This window comes from Gobio gobio (assembly GCF_949357685.1).
Source record: "Gobio gobio genome assembly, chromosome: 4".
NCBI lineage: Eukaryota > Metazoa > Chordata > Actinopteri > Cypriniformes > Gobionidae > Gobio > Gobio gobio.
In genome coordinates, this window is record NC_137100.1 from 36914894 (window position 1) to 36935290 (window position 20397).

The following is a 20397-nucleotide window of genomic DNA, read 5'->3' on the forward strand; positions in this document are numbered from 1 at the left end:
TGAATGATTATACTTTTCAGCATATTTATGTCTGCAGCAATACAAAATACATCCTGAGATTTAAATGCAGGTCAATGGAGGATTTCCCTTTGTGGGCCCTCACGCGCCCCCTAGAGGAAGAAAACGGCGTGTCCCTTAAGAGTAATAGTTTTCGCTGCTAACAAGTGACATTTGCCGCCCAATGATGTGGGAGTGCTCAGAATGTTGCCCTGCCCGCCGCGTTTGTCAGTCCCCCCGCTTCCAAAACAAGGAAAAGTATTGAAACACAAATACTTTATCAGTACTTTTAAGTTTTAGCCTGCTTTGCAACTCAAATCGACTTGGTCTTGATAGGAATAGCGCGTGCACACGGAGGCAGTCACTACCGCAGCGTTGGATTATTATATTTTTCTTTTTACAACTCTGCATAGAATATGTCAAATATGGGGAACTTTATCGAAGCCAATTAATCGAAATCAACTTGATTAATACAGCCGAGTGATCAACAGGCACGTCGGTCGTGGTTTGTGTACTTTATTGACAACAAAAGGCCGGTTATCATCGTTGCTCGGCCAGAGAGTGAGAATGGGGCATCCTCCACTGGAGTTCAGCGACTGCTACTCCGACAGTCCAAATTTCAGAGAGAGGTTGAAATGCTACGAAAACGAGCTGGAAAAAACCAACAAGTTCCTAAAGGATGTCATCAAGGACGGAAACAGTGTGATCAACACGATTAAAGGTAAAATGGTCTTTTGCAGCAGCGATGGTCTTCCCTGGGGGAGGTGGAGGTCTCCGCCTTTACAAAAGAGGTTCTGCCGATGAACGAATACGCATGATCAGTATAGGCTATATAATTTGGTTTTACTCCGAGGAAAAAGTCCTTTCATTCGTAGGTTTTTTTGAAAAAGCTTTCACTTGCAGATCACTGGTTGGTTTTAAAGGGGATTATGAGCTAGAGGGGCGGGAGTGATCTGGCAGATGGTGCGCACCTCTCAGAGATGCTGGCAAACACTTTCAGGAGACGGTTGATTTATTTATAGCAGACACCTTTAATTTTCCAGATTAGCAAATGGAATTCAACTGGAAAGTGTGAACGTGTCAACAAGACGATTGAAGGTGGAGGGAGAGCCACTAGTCATATGAACCCAGATGCTATCATTATCAGCACTTATCACTATTCTGCTGATCTGATAGATGTCAATTATAAGGCACTTTGCATCCTCGAAATGGAGATGAGAGACAGAGAGATTCAGGCTGTAAACTAGCAGTCTAAGAAGCATTCATTTTCACGGCCATAAGCCACACTAGATGTAATGTCTCTCTTCCTCATTCCTCTTGTTTGGTTTGGCTTATCTCTGAAGTGTTGTGAAGCAACAAACTACAAATGGAAATTTTCCAAGATTCCAGTCCTCCTCTACCAATACTGTTCCCCTGAACGAGGCAGTTAACGATAGAGGAACCATCACTGCAAACAATGCACTTTAGACAGTAGCTTCTGCTTAGTGAGGAGAAGCTGCTGAACTCACATGAGTTGTATTGTATTATAGTCATTATAGATACTGATATAATAGTAATTGTAGCTGTAGATTTCCCAGTGCACAGCTCATATGTGGTCCTCTTTGTCATCAGGGTTCAGGGAAATATCAGAGAAGTGTAAAAGTGTGATTTCCAGGCCTGGTCATGGAAATCAATAAAAATGAATAACAACTTTTTTTTCTAAAATGATGCAATCATAAAAGTAATCTTTAATTAAAATCAATAAAATGATTTTTTACTAATTACATTTTAATAAGTCATATAATTTAATTATATTAAGTTATGCATGCAGAGATTTAACTGACCAAATTAAATAAATAAATAAATATAATGAAGATATAAAGGCACTAAGTGCAAATAGTATAGATTTAAGAGCAGTATTTTCTTTTAACCATGTCTAAATGGTAATTAGAAGTGTAAATAGTTGTTAGATGCTAGTTGTGGCAGATACTATTTGCACCTCACTTTATTATAGTAGGCCTAGGCTATAAAACAGTATGTAATAACAACATATTCAGTGTATATGATTATATGTATTAAAATCATAAATGGATGCTACCTTATTGAGACATTACTTGTCCCTATCCCTAAAGGCCATTACACCTAAAGGAGCCTTAAACCTAACCCTACCTGTTTGGCACTTTATTTCTGCTTTTTGAGTATTTTATTATTTAAAATAAACAGACAGACTGAAGGTCTGGAGCCTGGACTCCATTACAGCTTTCTTTGGCCAAGGACTGCCCAAGAGGACGTTTGACTGACATGTAACACAACCAATCACAGTTTGTTTTGTCCGTTGTCATGTAACGTTGATGTTCCTGTGATAACAGACCAGCGTGCATCTAACAAATGATTACTTCAAGAACATTGTGCAAGTGTTCTGCAACAATGGTGCCATGAATTTCACGTACCTAAATCCACCATTTAGTTGACCCTGGTAAATGCTCATTGTCACAGTTGTAAACACGACGGCTTTGTTTACAGACAAATCGTCAAAGAACGCGACACACACGTCTCCCGGACATCCTGTAGAATTCAACCAATCAGATGATGACTTGGAAAATCCTGAAGTGTTTCCAGTTAAGTGTGCCATATACATCAGGGGCCGTATTCACAAAACATCTTAAGGCTAAAAATAGCTCCTAACTTGCCGATTTAGGAGAAACTCTTAAAAATAATGGGCGTGTCAGTCCTAATTTTAGGACATTTTTGCTCTAAGAGTATTTCACAAAGCATTTTAGCACTAAAACTAGCTCCTAAATCCATGAAACACTAGGAGTAGTCAAGAGGACTCTTAAGTTACTAAGACCAAATCACTAAACAATCCTACTGGCTGTTGCCGCAATCCACCCAAAGACTCTATACAATAATGATAATAAATGTATCTTTAATAAAAAAATAAATAATGTCAGATTACCTGTGGCAGTTGTTTTTACGATTTCACACTTACAAATGATCAAATAGAGTTAAAAAATATAAGCATAATAGGGGCAATGTCCAAGGGGATCGAGGGCTCCGAGCTCGGAATCTAGCCCAAACCCAAAGTTCTGCCCCGCATTGCAGACCGTGAGTGAGGAACGGGGTGGCGGAGGGATGCAGGAAACTGTTGAGGTAACTAGGTGAGTCGGCTCTCGGCTGTGTATATACCTCCTCCCGCGCTGATTAGATAGACCATTTGAACGTGCTACTCACAAACTTTGTTTACAAAACATAATTTTCACTTGAATTCTACATCTCGAGATGCAGACATGTAAGAGGCCGACAATTACCTGAACATATACTAGTTTAATTAGGCTGTGTTCACACTGCAGGCTGAAACGACCCAATTCCGATTTTTTTGCCCTTATGCGACCTGTATCTGATCTTTTCATGACAGTCTGAACGACACAGATCCGATCTTTTCAAATGCGACCCAGGCCACTTGGGTATGTGGTCCAAATGCGATACATATCCGATCTTTTGAAATGCGTCTTCAGTCTGAACTGCCAGGTCACATGTATCCGACCCGCACGTCGTTGATACGCGACAAACGTTCCTTACTCCAGTCCAGTGGTGGCGGTAATGCACAAGAAATAGTTGCTAACCGCCAATAAAAGAAGAAGTACGCACCTGTTGCTAGCCAATACACTCCAACTCCAACGCGTTTCTGCACTGTTGTGGGCCGCCGCAGACGTGTCTCTTCCCGTGACAAAGTTAGTTGAAGGCGCTCACAAACATAATTGAAGGTGGATCTGATCATTCTGAAGTTACTGACGAATTCGGTATCAGTAAAGCCACTCACATCAGTATCCCACCACTCCTGGCTGCGACTCCGCACACACACGTTTCTCTGTACCGACGTTGCAACCACTGCTCCACAAAACGCCATGGCCAAAAACCTTGCTCTCCTCCTCTTTTTTAATTTTCTTCTTAACATAAGAAGGTTGTAATGGTGCTGGCTCCGTTGCGAAAATAACTTTAATAAAGCTAAACGAACTCCAATGCTGACACCCATATTTGGCTACTTCCGTAAACAACAAGTGACGTCGTTGACCGTTGAGTACTCTTCTGCGCATGCGGGTCACTTCTGGGTCATTTCACGTTCACACAGGAGATCACAAAAGGCAAAAAAATCGCATTTTTTCAAAAAATCAGAATTGAGGATTAAGCCCTGCAGTGTGAACGCAGCCTTAGTGACACTTGGCCTACTTTTTAAAATCTTTATTTGAATATGGCAACATTCTTATTTCAAACATTTTATTTGAATATAGCAACATGAAAACCCTCCCCTGTCAGCCACACATCACTGTGTATAGTTAGTAAGCGTGTTGACATCATCCATAGCAACGAGGTCAACCCCGCCCTTACTCTTAGCTTAAAGGATTAGTTCACTTTTAAATAAACTTTTGCTGATAATTTACTCACCTCCATGTCATCCAAGATGTCCATGTCTTTCTTTCTGCAGTCGAAAAAAAAATTAAGATTTTTGATGAAAAATTCCAGGATTTTTCTCCATATAAGGGACTTCAATGGGCCCCAAACGGTTCAAGGTCCAAATTACAATTTCAGTACAGCTTCAAAGGGCTTTAAACGATACCAGACGATAAATAAGGGTCTTATCTAGCTAAACGATCAGTTTCTGCGAGAAACGAGCAGTATTTATGCTATTATTTTACCTCTTATCAGACGAGCGTGATCATCTCTGAGCTCCGCCATAACTTCCGCTAAGTGAGGTCAAAATAGGAGCGTGGTCAGAAACTGATCGTTTCGCTAGATAAGACCCTTATTCATTGTCTGGTATCGTTTGGTATCGTTTAAAGCCCTTTGAAGCTCTACTGAAACAGGATAGAAACTGTACTTGAACCGTTTGGGGCCCATTGAAGACCATTATATGGAGAAAAATCCTGGAATTTTTCATCAAAAACCTTAATTTCTTTTCGACTGCAGAAAGAAAGACATGGACATCTTGGATGACATGGGGATGAGTAAAATATCAGCAAAAGTTTATTTAAAAGTGAACTAATCCTTTAAGACTTCTCTCTATTCCTCAGTAAAAGTTGCTCTCAGCAGCTTTGTGAATAGGTTTTAAGAGAAAACTCTTAACTAAGAACTTTTACTGCCATTTAGGAGAATTCTTAGTGCTAAGATAAATTTTTTTTGTGAATACGGCCCCTGACGTTCAGCCAACGGTCCGTGGCGTGGGCATGACGTCTGAGGCTGAGACTAGGTAAAAGCCAGATTCGAACTCTGGTCGGTCGGGAATGTTGCAATAAATAAAAGTACAATGGAATGTAAGCATAAATACATAAGTAATAAATACATAAATAAATAAATAAATAAAAAGTATGTCAAGCTCTAAAATAATTTAACTGGCTAGAAATTCTTTTTAAAATATATTTTAATAAATCCTTTAATCTGGAACTACTGGAAAAGTAATGTACATTAATTAGTCAAAAAGAGCAGGAATCATGTGTCATTGTCAAATGATTTCCTGATTTGTAAGAGAGTTTTAGCTGATTGGCAGTCAGTTTTCCCGTTTGCATTTCACTGCCTAAGTTTGGGTTGAAAACTTAACAGTTGGTCTTCTGTCTGTAATAATTTGATGATTCAGCTTTAATTTATCTCCTTCTCAGGCTTCCTTCCCTAATTTCAAGGGAGGTCATAAATGCACTAGCTTTCTAAAAACGCATGTTTTTATTTTGCCCGAGGGGTTATGCAAGCTTCTAATTTGACTAACCATAAGCCTCTTTCTATACCTCAGAGTGCAACACTCCAAAAGCAGAATGCTGAGCTATTAAGGCAGATTTCCTTACGGAACTGTGCAGAGCACGACTGGCTGTAATTTGATGACTGCAGTCTGCTCCCCGATGCTTCCATTGTCTTGGAATAATAATAATTAATTTGTTACATTTATATAGTGATTTTCTGGGTACTCAAAGTGCTTTACATATAGAAGGAGGGAATCACCTCAACCACCACCAATAGAAGGAGTCTTCAGTAACTTTTGCTTTGGAAACTGAAGGAACCACTGGAGCCCAAACAGTATATATCCACTATCTGAAGTTCTGCAACTTCTAAAGTCATATGACCTGACTCAGTGGTTTCAATATGCTTGCTTCCGGCGTTTATGTAGTTTTGCACTTTTTGAGGAATATCGTGAGTGCTGTGTGGATGTGAAACTTGACTCAGGAAGTTGAGCATTTCCTTTTCTCCAATGATGAGGAACCTCATTGGAGATCTATTGCTCTTGTTATGACTAAACAGAGCATATCAGCATGGCAGATGTTCAGAAGCGTCGAGGAAGATTTCATAAATGCTTCAACAAACATGCTGCCAGTACATAATTGTTGTGGCTGCTGTGGTTTCGAAAGTAGTTTTGAACAAATAATCAAATAATCTTTTACACAACACTTTTTGGCACCTCTCCATTCAAACATCACCTGTTTAGTTTAGCAATCTCCTTTTGTCATCTGTTTTGACTGCACTGACCGGTTTTTCAGCAGGTTCTCTTCTACCAGGATGTGGTTCTTGGCTTCAGCTGCGGTTTAGTAGTTTATAACCTGCAGTACAAACTGACACTTTGACATACACACTTTGTCGTGCATTTCAAGAACACCTGTTACATCACTTCTTGTTGCAAGAGTAAAATAGCTCCCTTTTGAGATCCGCGTTTGTGTTTGTCAGAGGGCCTGACAGGGCGGGTTTTGTGATCTAGTTTGGAGAGTGTAGTCCGTCATGCCAGCTCTTCATGCTTTAGACAAACACACTCTTTGTGTCCTTTTCATCAGAGGGGATATAATCATTTAAGCCTTTTCCTCTGTTAGCACGGCTCACTTCACAGAGTGTGTAGGCCTACAGCACAGAGATAGAGATAGAAAGGGTTAGGGATGAATGGCTCACCTGGCTATTGATCAGTAAAAGAGAGGAATATTAAATTATATTATATTATATTATATTATATTATATTATATTATATTATATTATATTAATTATATTATATTATATTATATTATATTATATTATATTATATTATATTATATTATATTATATTATATTATATTATATTAATTATATTATATTATATTATATTATATTTTATTGTATTAATTATATTTTTATATTATACTTTTATTCAACAAGGGCACATTAAATTGATTGAAAGTGACAGTAAAAACATTTATATGTTACGAAAGGTTTCTATTTTTAAATAAATGCTGTTTATTGAACTTTCTATTTATCAAAGAATCCTGAAAAATGTCTCACAGTTTCCACAAAAATATTAAACAAAAAGTTTTCAACATCGATAATAAAAAAACCATTATTGATAATTGTGTACCAATAATATTTAATAATATTTGAGTGCCAAATCAGCATAATAGAATGATTTCTGAAGGATCATGTGACACTGACGACTGAGTAATGATGCTGAAAATTCAGCTTTGCCATCACAGGAATAAATTACATTGTAAAATATATTATAGAAAACTGTTATTTGAAACTGTAGTGATATTTTACAATTTGATATTTTATTTTTTAAATTAAATAAAACATTTGGTCCCACTATGTACTTGCATCAAAAAGTGTCAACAGTGTAATTATAAATGTAAGTACAGAAATTAATTACAGATGTAATTTTTTAAATGTAAGTAAAATGTAAAAACATGTATGTACACAATAAGTGCATTGTATCAAATAATTAGTTAAGGACACCTTATATAAAGTGGGTCCAAAATTTTGGATTATTTCAAACTATATATATAGTTTGAACAGAGATTTTGGTCCATATTGACATAATATCATCACGCAGTTGGTGCAGATTTGTTGGCTGAACATCCATGATGCGAATCTCCCTTTCCACCACATCCCAAAGGTGCTCAATTGGATTGGCCATTTGAGTACAGTGAACTTTTCAGGTTCAAGAAAGCAGTTTGAGATGATTTGAGCTTTGTGACATGGCGCGTTATCCTGCTGGAAGTAGGCATCAGAAGATGTGTACATAAAGGGATGGACATGGTTAGCAACAATACTCAGGTAGGCTATGGCATTTAAACAATGCTCATATGGTGCTAAGGGGCCCAAAGTGTGCCATGAAAATATTCCTCACACCATTACACCATCAGCAGCAGCCCGAACCATTGATACAAGGCAGGATGGATCAGACCAGGAAACATTTTTCTATTTCACCCGGTGTGTCTTCTGCTGCTGCATCCCATCTGCATCAAGTTTCAATGTTTTTGGGCATTTAGAGATGCTCTTCTGCAGACCTCGGTTGTAAAAACTAAAAAGTGGTTATTTGAGTTACTGTTGACTGTTACTTTCTATCACCTCGAACCAGTCTGGCCATTCTCCTCTGACCTCTGGCATCAACAAGCTATTTTCGCCTAAAGAACTGCCGTCCACTGGATATTTTCTATTTTTTTGGCCATTCTCTGTAAACCCTAGAGATGGTTGTGCGTGAAAATCCCAGTAGATCAGCAGTTCCTGAAATACTCAGACCAGCCCGTCTAGCATCAAAAACCATGCCACGTTCAAAGTCACTTAAATTACCTTCCTTCCCTATTCTGATGCTCAGTTTGAACTTCAGCAGATCAGCAGATCATCTTGACCATGTCTACATGCCTAAATGCATTAAGCTGCTGCCATGTGATTGGCTGATTAGATATTAGGGTTAACAAGCAGTTGAACAGGTGTACACACACACACACACACGCACACACACACACACATATACAATACAGTTTCCGTGAAAGGGTGTACATGATCTGCAACAATGCTTAGGTAGGTGGTACGTGTCAAAGTAACATCCACATGGATGGCAGGACCCAAAGTTTCCCAGCAGAACATTGCTCAAATCATCACACTGCCTCTGCCGGCTTGCCTTCTTCCCATAGTGCATCCTGGTGCCATGTGTTCCCCCAGTTAAGTGACGCACCCGGCCATCCTCAAGAAAATGTGATTCATCAGAGCAGGCCACCTTCTTCCATTGCTCCGTGGTCCAGTTCTCATGCTCATGTGCCCACTGTTGGTACTTTCGGCAGTGGACAGGGGTCAGCATGGGCACCCTGACTGGTCTGTGGCTATGCAGCCCCATATTCAACAAACTGCAATGCACTGTGTATTCTGACACATTTCCATCAGAACCAGCATTAACTTCTTGAGCAATTTGAGCTACAGTAGCTCATCTGCTTGATTGGATTCTCCTCTGTCTTGTCTTGGTGTCGGATTTAGAGGACTCTGGATTTTATCTCAAGACCACACCTGCTGGGATATCACTAAATTGCCGGTGTATTGTCTGATTTAACATCATTAGTGTGATTTGATGTAAAACTTGAAATGCAATCAATAACGTCTTTGAAATGTGATTTCTTTTGTTACTGTGCTGCCGGGTTCAAAATCAATGCAGCATTGTCTCAAAAATGCCCAAAATTAATATAAATGCCCACAAAATTATGAGATATAGTTTTATTATATAACATAGAATATAATTAAACAATATCACAAGAGCAAGAGAGCTGTTTTCATGAATATAACTGTGATTGCAAATGATATTGATTTATACAAACATTCAATAAACAAGAAGTTAATATAAAAAAATTACATTTTAAACTTTGCTAATTCGGCAACGTTTCGTTATTAAATGAATCAGCTGCTTTGAACAAATCGGTGACTGTGACTCTGAGATTCTGTGACTGTTAAATAATGTTAATGTTTTAATGTTAAATTAATCTGAACATTATTTATGCTGGTGTAATTGTACCAATTCAGATGCAACTTTAATGTTAGTGATTTGATTGGTAACAGCGCTATAGTGTCTTACTGTTATAATTGTATTTATTAATTAAATATAAGTCATTTCTCAGACAGTAGATATGTTTCTTTTAGATGAATTTAAGGAGTGCTGGTCTAGTCTTGGTCTTGACTCGGTCTCGCCCTGTCTTGGTCTTGGTCTTGTCTTGGTCTCAACCCCACAAAGTCTTGGTCTTGTCTTGGTCTCGGCACACGCTGGTCTTGGTCTCGGTTTAGGTAGTCTTGACTACAACACTACTTAGGACCATGTGATATTTCAGTTTTTCTTTTTTAATAAATCTGCAAAAATGTCAACAATTCTGTGTTTTTCTGTCAATATGGGGTGCTGTGTGTACATTAATGAGAAAAAAAATTTACTTAAATGATTTTAGCAAATGGCTGCAATATAACAAAGAGTGAAAAATGTAAGGGGGTCTGAATACTTTCCGTACCCACTGTATATATACATACATACACTGAGTTCCAAATTATTATGCAAGTGACATATCAGTAGGATTTCATTAGAATAAACGTTCAGATTTTAGTGTTTGTTTTGTTTATCCATATCATTTTAGATAACCCATATCAATCTCAGATAGGTTTGCCAGGTCTACTTAGGTAAATGGAAACCCTACAGAGGTTATTATTAAGCAAATCACAAATCCTGCTGATGTCACTCAAATAAACATTTGTAATGGTGTACAGTAGTGGCCAGAAATTATGTCAGGAGGAGGTATTTGTTGTTAATGACCCTACTAGTTTGATTAAAAAAGAAACTACTTTATATAAATAAATAAAATTTGCTGTACAATTTGGCATGTTTCATTGCGTTCTCACAAATAAAACAAATGACTCCAAGCACAATTACGCAATATGCTTATGAAATCTTTAACACATTTGTTTTAATATTTGAATACGGTGTAGGTGACAAAGGGTGCTTCTCAATTCTTATTTGTGCATCCTCATTTCCTTTCCTCGCGTCTTATCTCCAAGAGGAAAGGGCGGAGGAATCGAATCAAGTGAAATTATATATCCTCGCTCCCTTTAGCTGCTGGATGATGGATATAGTTTGCACGTCAGGATTCTTGAACATCAGAGATAACTAGCCTATTTATATTTTAATAGTTTCAACCTCCACAAAATACCACATTTGTCCATAATTTATTTAATATTACCAGCTATTATTATTAACAAACTAATGTCAGTTATTAACAGCTTTTTATTTGTTGTATAGTATTACAGTTAGTTTATTTTATTTTCTTGTGCTTTGATATAATTCTGCAACTGTCAGTTGTTGTTATTTGACATACATTTGTGTCTTGTACATGTAAACATAATAATAATGAATAAACTCTGGCAAGATGTAAAGGGGGAGGAGAATTAATACGTGCGTCACTTTTAATCGATAAAACACTTCTGCAAAGGATACACCTGTGTATCCTCGCTCATGACTCCTCAGGAAGCCTCCTCACTCCTCGATCCTCGCCTCCTCGTGGTGCAATTAGAGAATTGAGATGTCCTACAAGATGGCTGAGCTCGGTTGGTTTCCAGGTTATAGGATGGAGGACAGATGAGGGAGGAAACAAGGAGGGATATTGAGAAGCACCCAAAGTGTCACCTCTGTGTCTGTCCTTGGACTTTTAAGTTGAAGTGTTTCCTGTGCTTTATTTTGTAGTTTTTCATGTTGATTTGAGTTACAGTTCAGGTGTGTCTCATTAGTCTTGTCAGCTGTTTCTCGTTTCCATGATGTGTTTGCCTGTGTATTTAAACCAGTGGTGTCCAATCCTGATCCTGGAGGGCCACTGTCCTGCAAAGTTTAGCGCCAACCCCAATTAAACACACCTGAACCAGCTAATCAAGGTCTTTTTAGGGATACTAGAAACTTCTAGGCAGGTGTGAGGCAAGATGGAGCTAAACTCTGCAGGACAGTGGCCCTCCAGGACCGAGTTTGGACACCCCTGATTTAAACCCTGTGTTCAGTCTTGTTCTTTGTCAGTTCTTATCGTTGCGTTATGTTGGTTGTTATGTTCCTGAGCCTTGTTCTTGTCCCTATGATTTTGATCTTGTGAAGTTTAATAAACGTACGACTGCACTTGGATCCTGCTTCCTCATCTGCTGCAACCAATCGTAACACAAAGGGTGTAGATGGCATTATTCTTAGGCCAGAAAATGTTCCTTTTGGCCACTACTGTGCATGTGTGTATAAATATTATACATTTGATTGTACTTCATTCATAAACTGCCCGGAATTAATAAGATATATCCAAATAGGATGATAATTTATAGTAACATGTCTGATGCCGAAGGACGTACCCATGATCTGGAGAGTTACTGAGATCCCACTATTGCTTTATTTTCATAGGCCCATGATCAAAATATTTCGAAACCCTTGGTTTGGTTGGGAGAACGTCCCAGCAATTACAGTAATGTAAAATGCTTTGGATGAATGCATCTGACAGTGGCCTGTCTTGCTGTGCGTGTGTGTTCTGGCACTGAACCTGTGTAGAGAGTTTGAGACATAATTCCATCCTCACTGCATCCCACAACATCTGATTTCACTTAACAATAAAGCTGCTTTTCTTATTTCTCAGAGGTTCAGCAAGCATTGGCTTCATATGCTAAGTGGCCAGCAACCAATCAACGTGTTGAAAGATTGTTTGTGTTTGAATTTCCTGGCCGCGGTCTTCAGTGAAACCGTGAGAGTTGATATAGAGAGTGTTTCATTGGGGCTCGGTTGAAGCCAGAGACAGTATAAGGTGTAGGAGAATGATCCCGGCTTTCAATTAAAAGAGTCACTCACCTTGTATATAGAAGCTTCGCTCAATTGTTTGCTCTTGAACATGCATGCTCATTAACATGATTTGAACTACAAAAGGGACATTTAAGATAGAATTGTTGCCAACGTGCCTGTTACTTGGATAGAAAATAACGATAGCATCATGGCCCGCACTCTGACATGGGCGGTTGCGCTTCGGGCGACCCAAATTAAAGTCCTGGCCCTCTCTCCCCCAATTCACTGCCTGTCCACTTTACTATCCTATCTCAAGGCAAAAACGCCACAAATAAATATTTTTTTAAAAGAAAGAAAACCGATGCCTTGAGATATGTATAGATTGAGTGGACTAGCTGGAAAGCTTTTAGCATGTGGGATCCATATGTTGAATCAGGAAAAGTTTTCCTATTGATGTTCTTCACAAGTAGATTTATTTTGGCCAAATAACCAAACCAACAAAGACTAATGTGGATTGTTGATAGTTTTTGTATGGTTTTGATGTTGTTTCCAGAATACTCGCTAGCGGTGCAGAAGTTCTCTCAGACCCTTCAGTCGTTCCAGTTTGATTTCATTGGTGACAGTCTGACTGATGATGAGATGAACATCGGTGAGTTGACAGCTGGTCTTAAACTTTTTAAAGTAGTGCTCATTAGTGTGTGTCCATTTAATTTATGTGGTGTGTTTATGCCATCCTTATTTCACTTTTCTGTCGAATTTGTATGTGTATTTGTGCTTGACTTGCGTGTTACGTTGGCTACCTTGTTTACATAACCACATGATTTACCTTCACAGCTGAGTCATTTCGTGAGTTTGCTGGTTTGCTGCAGGATGTGGAAGAGGGCCGAATGATGCTGGTTGGTGGAGTGCACTTCTTCACATACCCTTGTAAAAACGCTGTCACTCAAATGCAAAAAAACACACATCAATCATTAACAATCTGCAAGATTAGCCTCCCTGTGCTGAGGGCCAGTTAAACTTGTTTCGGTTCATTTTACTGAGATTTTTGTGCCATAAAACTCAGTAATTAGTTTGTTAACCCTGAAAACTCGCCCACAAAATTCCTTGAGCTTGTCTATGAATCTTATCTGTTCTAACTGTGGCATGTATAACAGGAAACTCCAGAATCAGACTAAAAAATAGACCTCCTTCCTTAAAAGGTGCAGAATCGAGTGAAGTGCATGACATAAATATTTGCAGATATTTGTAATTATTCCTGCAAGGTTCACATCCACTATGAGGGAAAGTCTCAAACAATTATTCCATATATATATATATATATATATATAAGGTCAGAATTATTGAATCCATAGAGATTAACAAATTGATATATTGAACAAACTGATTTAAATACTATTAATTACTAATAAACTAATAATTATTTATTGTCAATGTTGAAAGCAGTTGTGCTGCTTAATATTTTTGGTATGTTTTTTCAGCATTCTTTGATGAATATAAAGTAAGAAAAAATATTTTGTAACATTCTTAATACCTTTCCTGTCACTTTTGATTAATTTAATGCCTCCTTGAATAGAAGTATAAAACAGTAATTTCTTAAATAAAATATTCATTCCAAACTTTTGAACGGTAATATAGAAAGGAATATTTCTTATATCCAGACGAACATATGATGAACAATATCTCATTGTTTGTGTAACAAGTGGAGTTTCACACAGAAACCTGTCTCGTATGATGCTGTGTGACACAACGGCTTAGGCAGAATGGTAACACTTTACAATAAGGTTGTATTAGCTAACATTAGTTAATGGATTAGTTAACATGAACTAACCATGAACAACTCTGTTCAGCATTAGTTCATCTTTGTTAACCTTAGTTCACAAAAATACAGCTGTTCATGGTTTGTTCATGTTAGTTCACAGTGCATTAACTAATGTTAACAAGATTTTAATAATGCATTGGTAAATGTTGAAATTAACCTTAACAAAGATAAAAAAATGATTTATAAATGCTGTTCATTATTAGTTCATGTTAACTAATGAATCTTATTGTAAAGTGTTACCAGCAGATTGTATGAAATATGTTACAGTAATATTCTTCATAGTAAAAATATTCATATTAAATATAATATATAAATAAATAACATATCAAATAATATATAGAATGCAAAATCTGGTAAATTTTCTTAATTGATCTGCCATTGGCCAATGGGACAAAAAGCAAATTTTGGACCTTGTTCTTTCGCTTCCTACTCAGGGCCCCTGCTATTGTGTGACAGTGGGATACTTGACGTTCATCTGTTCCAGTGTTACAGCTCTTGACCTCTGACCCCCATTTATTGATTAAGAGCAGAGACAAGACTTTCTATTATAGATACAGCAAGAGGCTTTAGGAAGAAAACAGAGTTTTATTCACCTTTTCTCTTGCAGGTCCAGAATTCTTGTGACTTGCTTATCAAACCTTTGGAAAAGTTTAGGAAAGAGCAGATTGGAGTCACAAAAGTGAGTTTTTATTATACACTTTTACACACATTAAGAATACACACCACATGACCACGTGTGTGAGCTTGCTCACAATTTCTACATCTACTTCCTTTCTCAGAGCAAAGGATACAGCATACAACTAACAAATATACACACACACACACACACACATATATATATATATATATATATATATATATATATATACACAGACAGTGTTTGTAATGACTTTCATGTGCGTGTAATTTATTTTTGAGCCGTACACACACACACACACACACACACACACACACACACACACACAACTAGACATTAATAATGTGTCAGTAGCTGGAGAATCCATGGAAAAACTATTTGTTTTAGAGAGACTGAGAAAGAGTTACGGAGCTATCATGCTTTAAAAGAAAAGCAAGATCATTTGTTGGAAAAACGACATATGGAAAGTTTCAAAATTCCAAAGACTTCTCACTGGATTAGACTCTTTCCATGCCAGCATGCTTCAGTTAACATTACTGAAGTATCAGTTTCCTTTCAGCAGTTTATTGTGGCTATTCAAAGATTATTGGTTGAAATTATTGGTTGTAAAGAACCAGTTACAAGTCTGCAAAAAGTTTTATAAGGACAAGTTCTGTTTTGTTTTTATTCAAGGATTAGTTCACCCCAAAATGAAAATTTCCTGATAATTTACTCACCCCCGTCTCATCCAAGATGTTCATTTCTTTCTTTCTTCAGTCGAAAAGAAATTAAGGGTATGTTCACACTTGTAGTTTGGTCCGGACCAATAAACAAAAACAAAACATATAGTCCTGGTCCGCTTAGTGTTCACACTGGCATTTTTAACAGCGAACCTAAAGTTACTGAACCAAAGGCATAGGGATATGGTCACAACCTGATTGGTCGGCTTTCATGACGTATATTTCGTGACGGAGCTTGCTTACCGAACATTCAAAACAATGCAGTGTGCTGGATTAAACGCGATTATTTTATGCGTGTACATATGGTTTTATTTTTACCAGGTGAGAACTCACAAATAGCTCATAAAATGTTAAAAACATTCAAAACAGCACCAGGATTTGAAGAAACGAAGATCTGCATATATTGATGAGTTACTTTACCTCCTCGTTGCTCCACGTTTGCCCTCTAACTTACTCATTTTGGATACACAGATCTTTCCGCGTCATAAAATCAGCTGACTTGTAGCGTCGCATCTTGTGACAGCACGTCCTGTTTTTGGTTCGTTTACATGTCTTTGGTCCGTGTTGCGTTCATATATCAATCGAACCGCACCAGAGTTCGTTTGGAAGTGGACCGAGACCAATCTTTTTAGCGGTCTCGTTTCGCTTGTTTGGTGCGCACCGGGGTTCGGATGGCAGCGTTCACATATGTTCAAATGAACCGCACTAACCGAGCAATCGCACCAGGGTTCGTTTTAATCGAACCAAACATGACAAGTGTGAATGCACCCTAAGGGCGTTTTCACACCTACCTTGTTTGGTCCGGATTTTCGGACTTTTCAGTTTGGTCCGAATCAAAATTGCAGGTGTGAAACCTCACCTGGACCACGGTCCGGACCAAACAGACGAAATTTGGTCCGACGAAAAGAGGTAGTCTCGGTCCGGATCAAACTGAACAAAGGTTCGGTTCGTTTCTAGTCTGAAAGCATTTTCTGTATGGTTCGGACTTTCAGACCATTTACAGGAAGTTCCTGTTTATGTTTAAATATTATAACGTTATTTTTAAATTCAATCTAGGCTACATTGATTATGAAAAGTGAAAATATGCGCAATATGTCAGTAGACAGAAAGTCAGAAATAATTTTGAACGAAATTTTTGTAGGATTTTGCTTAGAAAGCATTGCTTTAATGGGAATTTCGTTTTGTATAAATTGTATCTTAATTTTAATCAACGTTACACAGATAATTGCCTGGATTTAATAAATAAGAAGCAAATAGTCTATAGCAGACAATAATCGTGGGAGCGATCACATGCTTTACACATGAACAGGAGCGCGTCTCAAATAAACCCAAACTCAGCAGATACTTGTCTCACACACATGAGAAATATGTGTATATAAAGCTTGAAATGTCCACTTTTAAACGTAACGAATAAAAAAATAGTCAAGCAATGCGACTGTTCAATAGTGGCAACGATATGCGTCCGTTCATTCATTTTGTCAAAGACGCTGACGTCAGACGCACGTCCGTTTACAAACCCATCAATGTCCTGATGTCGCCCACATAGATGATGACGAGTGGACGCAAGTGCGTCATGTAAAGTTCTTTAGTCCGCTCACATAATTGCAATGTGAAACCAAACCAAAACTAACCGAATGTATAAAAAGTATCAAAACATGAACTTCGGTTCGGACCTTGGTGCGGACTTTCAGGTGTGAAAACGCCCTAAGTTTTCGGAAGAAAACATTCCAGGATTTTGTATCATATAATGGTTTTCAATTGCAACCAAAATGCTGAAGGTCCAAATCAATGCAGTTTCAAAAGGCTTTGAAGTGCTTCAAATGGTACTGTGTGATCCCAGCTGAGGAATAGGGTCTTATCTAGCTAAACGATCGGTCATTAAAAAAAACAAAAAACGAATAGGGGTAGAGTGGGGGAAAACGCCCCCACCTGTTTTTCCCAAAATAACCACTAGAGGGAGTCAAGATACATTTTCACTGTTGCTATGCACTACGTTTGACAACGGGGATAAACAAATCTCCTTGGAGAAGCTGACACCAGCTACGTATTTGAAGAGAAGAGGATTACATGGCAAGCTATAATTCTATAATCTATAGTTTTCAGATATTAGTAAACAAGTGTTTAAGAGAATATTGTTCTGCAGGATATCACAGTGATGTATGATAGATGAATAGTGAAGTCTGTAGTTTGAGAGGATATGTTATTTATAAGGAATATAATTATATTAAACATTTTTTTTTTTTTTTTTATAGTCATAGCTTGTGGGGTAAAACGCCCCTTACGCTGAGGGGTAAAACGCCCCCCAGAGGGCATAGTTTCTCATAATTACTAACATATTTCTGTCTATCAAATCCTTTGTTTTACACTTAATGCAGTATAACTAGGTGGTAAAATCAAAATATTTGAATAAAATAAAAATAAAAATTCCTCAAGTGAGCATTAGGCTAGCTTGATAGCACAGTTAGCTCACTGATGGAAGGTGGTTAGGTGACCCAATGATAAAACATAGTGGCTTTTAATGCATTTATTGAATATTTTTCACAACATAAATATACAAATTTATAAGTTTAATATTTATTTATGTATTTATTTATTACAACATATTTGTTTGCATGACTTTAAATTTAAATGTTAAACATTTTTACATGTTGGACATTCCTCAAATAAATATTAATATATATAGGCCTATACATGTTGATACATTACTTGCCTTTTACTTTTAGAGATTAAAAATTAGTCTGTTCATTTTGCTGTTGATCTATGAAGCAAACTGGTTGGTAAGAAAGGGGGCATTTTACCCCACCTTGGGGGGCGTTTTACCTCACTGCTGGGGCAAAACACCCCCTTTGTACAAAAATATTTTCAGTCAAAATACTAATTAATTATGAAGGCTGAGCAATTTTAATAATTGGTGAATAACTCCTGCCATAGTCACTCAAAACCGGGATGGCAATTCTAGTCACATTTATGTTTTGTTTCACTGTAATGTCACATTTTCCTTAAGGGGGGCGTTTTCCCCCACTCTATCCTATACTTTTTAACTTAATGTCAGGATGTGAGAGAGAGGACCCAAAAGGCGAAGGCAAGTTAAACAGCCCTTTAATTGAGAATAAGCAATACGGCCGCTGAGCCGTCTAACATAAAGTCTTTTTCAAACAATGCAATGAGGCAGTAGACCCGGGTAGATGACCGGTCCGTAGAGTAGAACAAAGGAGACTGGCTGACGGCCGTAGACCGTGGGGACAAGACAGGATACGAGAGGTCATAGCAGGACGACACATCTGCAAACATAATTAATAATCTGGCAGAGAACAAAGGATAGACAAGAACTAGAAATAGAGACGCTAATCAGAGGGGAAAGGAGGGACAGGTGTGGAATGAATGAGCCTAGCAGTAGTAACGAGGAACAGCTGAGACTAAGTGTATGCGTGCAAGTGCCCGGAGGGAAGCGTGAGTGTGAGAATGACCAGCAGGGGGGGAAAGAGAGTGAGAGACAGGATCATGACACCTAAATTGTTCGTCTTGCGCTGCTCTGCGAGGTGCTAAGGATGATGTGATCACATAGGAAAGGTCACGCAAGACGTAGGCAGAAGTACCGCCCCCGTGCTTACAAAGCGCTCGTGTGAAGACTAATACAAACGGCCTTTAGCAAAAAAAAAAGGTAAAACAACAATATCGGATGATTTTGAAGTTGAAAATTTTGTGTTTTTGGTAAAGGGCGTTTGTATTAGTCTTCACACGAGCGCTTTGTAAACACGGAGGCGGTACTTCTGCCTACGTCTACGTGACCTTTCCGACGTCATGCTTTGCACCTTGCAGAGCTGCACAAGATGAACAATTTATGTTAAAAAGTATATTAATATTTATTTTAATTTTAAAAATGACAGATTGTTTCGCTAGATAAGACCCTATTCCTCAGCTGGGATCACGCAGTACCATTTGAAGCACTTCAAAGCCCTTTGAAACTGCATTGATTTGGACCTTCAGCATTTTGGTTGCAATTGAAAACCATTATAAAGATGTAAAATCCTGGAATGTTTTCTTCCGAAAACATAATTTCTTTTCGACTGAAGAAAGAAAGACATGAACATCTTGGATGAGATGGGGGTGAGTAAATTATCAGGAAATTTTCATTTTGGGGTGAACTAATCCTTTAAGAATGGGTTTAATGAACTTGAGCACTTCTACTCCAGTTTTTGGTCTCATTTTCTCAGTTTCAGGTTGTTTGTTTGCATGCGTGTGTTTCAGGAGAGACGAAAGAAGTTCGAAAAAGAGAGTGAGAAATATTACTCTCAGTTGGACAAACATGTGAACCTGTCCTCAAAGAAAAAAGAGACACAGCTACAGGAGGTACGTTTGTAAATACAGTAAATTGGAGAAAGAAAAAAAGAAAAAACAACCCCCACAGTAATATAATATTTATTTTTGTGTGTTTATATTATGTGTTTATAGGCTGATGAACAATTGGATAAGGAGCGTCAGACATTTTATGAGTCGTCTATTGAATATGTGTACCAGATTCAGCAGGTTCAGGACAGAAAGAAGTTTGATGTTGTGGAGCCTGTGCGTGTGAACGTCCTTTTCCCCAAGCACATACACATACTTTTATTTTTAAATGTGTTTTGTAGTAACAGATATTTGATTGTGTGTACAAGAAAGAATTTATAGGTGCACAAATGAAGACCTTAAAGGTGCAGTATGCGATTTCAGA

The 20397-nt window shown here is 37.9% G+C and overlaps 1 protein-coding gene across 6 annotated transcripts in view; it reads left to right on the top strand.

Moving 5' to 3' along the window:
• The first annotated feature begins 166 nt into the window (after nucleotides 1-166).
• ophn1 (oligophrenin 1) overlaps nucleotides 167-20397 on the top strand; it is a 49875-nt gene continuing 29644 nt past the window's right edge. For 3 of the 6 annotated variants that reach the window (XM_079814890.1, XM_079814892.1, XM_079814891.1), the window contains exons 1-6: nucleotides 191-718; nucleotides 13065-13160; nucleotides 13346-13407; nucleotides 14938-15009; nucleotides 19935-20036; nucleotides 20139-20249. In XM_079814890.1, the coding sequence (XP_079671016.1) occupies nucleotides 565-718; nucleotides 13065-13160; nucleotides 13346-13407; nucleotides 14938-15009; nucleotides 19935-20036; nucleotides 20139-20249 (597 nt within the window). In that variant the 5' untranslated portion in view covers nucleotides 191-564. Of the gene's footprint in view, nucleotides 719-13064; nucleotides 13161-13345; nucleotides 13408-14937; nucleotides 15010-19934; nucleotides 20037-20138; nucleotides 20250-20397 lie in introns of all 6 variants that reach the window. The other 3 variants (XM_079814894.1, XM_079814895.1, XM_079814893.1) reach the window with 2 other exon arrangements.